The sequence below is a fragment of the Euphorbia lathyris genome, chromosome 4, assembly GCF_963576675.1.
Source record: "Euphorbia lathyris chromosome 4, ddEupLath1.1, whole genome shotgun sequence".
Classification (NCBI taxonomy): Eukaryota; Viridiplantae; Streptophyta; class Magnoliopsida; order Malpighiales; family Euphorbiaceae; genus Euphorbia; species Euphorbia lathyris.
This window is the reverse complement of record NC_088913.1, coordinates 75,859,754-75,865,332: the sequence shown is the minus strand read 5'-3', so window position 1 is coordinate 75,865,332 and position 5,579 is coordinate 75,859,754. Positions and strand designations below refer to the sequence as shown.

The 5,579-nt window shown below is 33.3% G+C and overlaps 1 protein-coding gene across 1 annotated transcript; it reads left to right on the top strand.

Moving 5' to 3' along the window:
* Window positions 1-375: 375 nt before the first annotated feature.
* LOC136227251 (uncharacterized) lies at window positions 376-4,710 on the top strand. The gene is made up of 7 exons (XM_066015915.1): window positions 376-510; window positions 628-810; window positions 1,651-1,872; window positions 3,424-3,540; window positions 3,922-4,017; window positions 4,146-4,214; window positions 4,357-4,710. The coding sequence occupies exons 1-7, from the start codon at window positions 376-378 to the stop codon at window positions 4,708-4,710; spliced, it is 1,176 nt and encodes a 391-aa protein (XP_065871987.1).
* Window positions 4,711-5,579: the final 869 nt, after the last annotated feature.

The following is a 5,579-nucleotide window of genomic DNA, read 5'->3' as shown; positions in this document are numbered from 1 at the left end:
AAATTATCTATTCTATTCTACCTTATTCCACCAACCAAACATAGGAATAGTAATTTCTAAGAATTTCTATTCCATTCTTTGCTATTCTATTCCTTTGGAATAACCATTCTATTCCATTCCATTCTATTCCGCGAACCAAACGGCACCTAAGGGTAGTTTCATCGTTTCATGGGGCTCCGGGTGGAAAATGGTGGCGGGATACAAGGAAGACAAGCCTGCCAAAAAAAACAGTTAATTGTCAAAGTTCTTTTATATACATGCTTTTTCTTTGAATAAATCCAGGCGAACTGGTTGCGGACGCTGTCACTAAATCCTGAAATTCCTGAAATCCGAAAGTTCCGTGCTTCTTATGAGCGATGGAGGACCCTGCGTGACATGTTTCAGAGTGAGGAATTTACAACTTACGATGCTTTTGAGGTCAAAAGCATTGAGGAAGCCAAAATTGATGAACTGAAAGAACTGCATTACTTCTTGAAAGAGCAATTCAAAGAACATCCAAAGCTTTCTAAGGTTAATTTCACGATTTTGTATGACGGTCCATGTTAGCCCATCCGAATCATTTTGGGACTAAGGTTTTTATTGTTGTTGTTTATCATTTCTGATGCTAGATTTTTGTGATTGATGCAGATATTTAAATTTTTCGACTTTGCTTGTTCTTCGGAAGATATGAACAATCTTGCTCATGGATCGATGCTGGAAGCGTCAATGAGAAAGGTCATACTTCCCATGATGAGTAAATTGATCCAATGCATTTGCACCTGGGGTGAAGATTATGACAACATTCCCATGCTTCATCGCCATCCCGGACAGGTAAAAATAAGCTATTTCTTGGATGACTGGACGCAGGGGCGTACCCCGGGTAGTTTCGGCCCTCTGTTGCAATTTTTTTTTTTTTATATAGAGTATTGAATTAGACCTCCCAAAATGGCCCGTTACGTCCAAAATCCAAAATTTCAATAATTTGATCCTATTAACTACTCTCTAAATCCAAATTTCTAATTTTTTTTTTACATGTTAGGCCTATCTAAATCTAAATTTCTAAATTTTTAACCTGTTAGGTTTCTTTAAATCCAAATTTCTAATTTTTTTGACCTGTTAGGTCTCCCTAAACCCAAATTTCTAATTTTTTTTTTACTGTTAGGCTTTTCTAAATCCAAATTTCTAAATTTTTTTTGCCCTGTTAGGCCTCCTTAAATCCAAATTATTAATTTTTTTTACCTTGTGAGCTCTTTGAAATCAATTTTTTTTTACCTGTTTAGCCATCCCTAAATCCAAATATTTTTTACATGTTAGGACTATTAAACGAAATCTCGCTTAATTTTTAAGAAATTGTGTACGTACATCAATATTTAAAAATTGATTCTTGACCATTCAAATTATAACACGCATATATACAAAAAAAAAATTGAGCAAATTCGATTTAGCAAATGTTTTTTTTATGGACGCACGTGTAAAATCGCCCCCAACCGAGAAATCATGTATTTGCCACTGACTGCACGACACTTCTCTTTAATAGCATGTTCTATGTTTGTTTTTGTTTGAAAGCTATTTTACGAGATAACGTTTCCAATGTACGTATCCATTCCCGTCTCAATATTAAGAATTATGAAAAATGAAATAATTTGATCTGATTTGAATGTTGTCCCCTAGGCAGCTTCGGTTACAACTTTGGGCAAGGAATTTGCAGTATTTGCTACGAGATTGCTCAAACAAATGAGGATAATTTCAAAGATTAAGATGGAGGGAAAGTTTTCTGGTGCAAGTGGAAATTATAATGCACATATTGCTGCCTATCCCAATGTCAATTGGCCTCTCGTTGCAAAAGAGTTTGTGGAACTTCGTGGAATGCGTTTTAATCCTTATGTCTCTCAGGTATATCATTTGATACAATACGTAAATAGAAACAGAAATATACTCCCAAACTAGTACAATACGTTTCTGGGCTCCGTTGCGTCAATACTGAAAATAGGAAATTCGTTTACGGTTTCGGAAACTATTTCCATGCCCACATTGCACCGACGGATACTGTTTCAATCCCAACTAAAATTCTAGAATTGAAACTTTCTTTTTTCTCAAACTTTTTATTAATTGATAATAATTTCTATTCCGCTATTCCGCATTTATAATTATGGAATTGATAAATTATTTATTTCCATTAGTTTATCCATAATTATATTATAGGATTAATAGGCATCCAACCCCCTAAACTTGTAACTTTTTTTCATCTGGCTCTCTCAACTTAGGGGACAACCTCTCAACCCCTCAACTCTCCAAAAACATCACATACAACCTCTTACACCCTTATGTTCGGTCAAAATATTGACTCATGTAGAAAACGCGCTTGACTGTTGACCACACCAATGCCACGTGTCATTTTTGTAACAATCACTTGGATACATTTCACCTCGACGACCACTACCGCCAACCTTAGCACCTCGATAAGGCTGCGACGAAAAACAGCGACAGCACCTCGCACGAATATGGAAAAATTTAATAAAAAAATGACATGTGGCATTGGTGTGGTCAACAGTCAAACGTGTTTTCTACATGTGTTAATATTTTGACCGAACATAATGGTGTAAGGGGTTGTATGTGATGTTTTTGGAGAGTTGAGGGGGTTGAGAGATTGTCCCCTAAATTGAGGAGGCCAAGTGAAAAAAAGTTACAAGTTTAGGGGGTTGGGTGCCTATTAAGTCTATATTATATATTTTTATTAGGCAAAGTATAAAAAATGCTTGTGTGCTCTATTTAAAAAAAATATAGACATGTGATTTAAAATTTTGCAAAGATTTGTGTCATGTTTTTCTCTTCCAAAATAAAATATTTTAAATTATAATGATGATAATTAAGAGCATTTTTATGTTTAAAAAGAAACTGCATTCACATATTGATAAAAACAGACTCGTTATAGTTATTTAAAATGAATTTTAACATTAATTTAGTTCATAGAGTGTCAAATTAAGTAAAATGTCCATCATATGATTTATAGATTCAATTTAGGGGTTTGTGGTATATATAATTTTTTTTTAGAGATAAGGTATTAAAATAGACCTATGGTTTTTGGAGAAATATCAATTTAGGCTTCACGTACAAAATAACACCAATAATCTAGGCTTCACGTTTGAAAAATAGTACCAATTTAGGCATCGATAACAGAACGTGACACGTTATTCATATTACTCCATTAAATTCTATCAATACGTGGAGAGAGAAATCAAAACTTAAAGGAGTAATATGAATGATGTGTCATGTTCCGTATGTTCCGTTTTCAAGGATTAAATTTTTGACAAATTATATTATGATTATATTATGATTATGATGTCACATCAGTAATTAGAATGACGTGGTATCATCTAAGTGAAAAAGATCGATACTAATCTTGTCCTATTATAGAAATTAATTCTTTTTCTCAATTTCAAGCAGGAGGGTAAACTTTCATTTGAATATCTAAGCGCTTTTGCAACTATCGGAGTTAATCTTTGTATAGCAAATCAAACTTTATCTCATCTCAGTAAAAATTTACCTATTTCACGTTGGCAAGTAAGTATAATTCATAACATTACTTGTTTCTACCAAAAAAAAAAAAAAAAAAAAAAAAGTTTAGTGAATCTGTAAACTCAGCTATATTCTATAAAAATTTATAGAGACGCTCTGCTTTTTTTTTTTTACCATATTTTAAGTATAATAATAATTATAACACTTGTTAAAATTGAATATGAGATATATACTTTTTTTTTAACCCGTTACATAATGCCTAACAAATCATTTAATAGCCAATGAGCATATTATATATATCTTAGCTTGTAAAGTTTTAAAGTACCAACCTGAATTTGCAAATTCACTAAATTACATGTTTTTTATTTTTTTTTTATTTGTTTCTATTTTAGCAATAAATACTTCTAATATTTATGTTACTTTTAGCCTGATTTTACCGATTCAACTATGACGAGAGATGTGATTTTAGGATTCGGACATTCCCTTTGGGCTTATGAAAGTGTAACATATGGAATAGATGGGGTATGCAATATGACACTTTTCATTACCCATAGTTGTTAGTTTCTCGATATCTGTTTCAGTTTTCGTATTCGTTTTTATTTAATGTATACAATTTGATTGGTGTACATTTTACATCTTTTTTAATATAGGTTAATAAACATCGGTTGAATGAAGAGTTGAACAAATCGTGGGAGGTACTTGTTGAAGCAATCGAAATAGTATGTAATACCCTTTAATATTTTTATTGCTTTTTTCTCATTTAAAATTTAGTGAATAATAGTTAAAATTCAAATCAACACGTTTTGCACAATCAATGTTTCTCTATACCTTTATATTCTGACATCCTCTCATGCTGTTTAGGTAATGTGTCAGTATGGTATTCCATATCCTGCCGAACAGCTAAAGGAGCTAATGATGGGGAAAGCTATTACAAGAAAAAGTATAAAAGATTTCATTCAAGGCTTGGAATTGCCGGAAGATAAAAAGACCTATCTTTTAGAGTTGACACCTCATACATATATCGGAGAAGCTGGAAATTTGGCTTTTTGTATTATCAACTGGTCGGATAAGTGGGATTACCATGTCTTTCGCTCCGACTCGGATAAGTGGGATCACCATGCCTTTGACTCTGACTCTAACTTCGAGTCTTATTCTGATTCTGATTCTGACTCTGACCCTCATAGCCTCCCACCTTTGTATTCGCAGAAGAAATAAAAAAATTCTATTACGATGCCAAAATTGAAGATAACTTCACTTCTAGGCGGCTTTAAATGCTTACCACGCTTTTAAAAGCCTCGTTAAATCGCGTGTTAAAATTTATTCTAACGACATATCACATACAAGTGTCGTCATATTTCCAAAGCTTTTATCTTTTGTGTTGTGATATTTTTATATTATTTATTTTAAACTTTCAAAAGTTTAACTATGTCTTACTATAACGTTGCAAATTTAATGATACATAATTTTTGTTATATCGTTCTGTACTATTATAAGTATCCACCACGATATGATAAATCATGAATGCCTACAGAGAATTCAAAAGGGTGAAATCAAAAAGGCATTAAGTAAGATGAAGTTGAAAAAAGCAGTAGGACCTGATGGCATCCCTATTGAGATCTGGAGATGTTTGGGAGAAAGAGGAATTGAATGGTTGACGACGTTCTTCAACAAAATTTGGAGAAACAATAAGATGCCATCAGAATTGAGGAAAAGTATCTTAATCCCTTTGTATAAGAACAAAGGCGATGTCCAAGATTGTGCCAACTATCGGGGAATCAAATTAATGAGTCACACTATGAAACTTTGGGAGCGAGTGATCGAACAAAGACTAAGGAGGACGGTGAAGATCTCGGAAAACCAGTTTGGCTTTATGCCGGGAAGATCAACTATGGAAGCCATCCATCTAATGAGACAATTAATGGAGCACTATCGAAATAAGAAGAAAGACTTGCATATGGTTTTCATTGACTTGGAGAAAGCATATGATAAGGTACCAAGGGAAGTACTTTGGTGGGCCTTGATAAGAAAAGGCATTTCGCGGAAATATATTGACATCATAAAGGACATGTATGAGGGAGCATGCG

Excerpts from the sequence above, each read along its gene's own strand:
- LOC136227251 (XM_066015915.1), top strand. The coding sequence starts at position 376 with ATGTTTCAGAGTGAGGAATTTACAACTTACGATGCTTTTGAGGTCAAA. Across the intron at positions 1,873-3,423 it reads TTAATCCTTATGTCTCTCAG|GAGGGTAAACTTTCATTTGA; the intron begins GTATATCATTTG and ends AATTTCAAGCAG. Across the intron at positions 4,018-4,145 it reads TAACATATGGAATAGATGGG|GTTAATAAACATCGGTTGAA; the intron begins GTATGCAATATG and ends TTTTTAATATAG.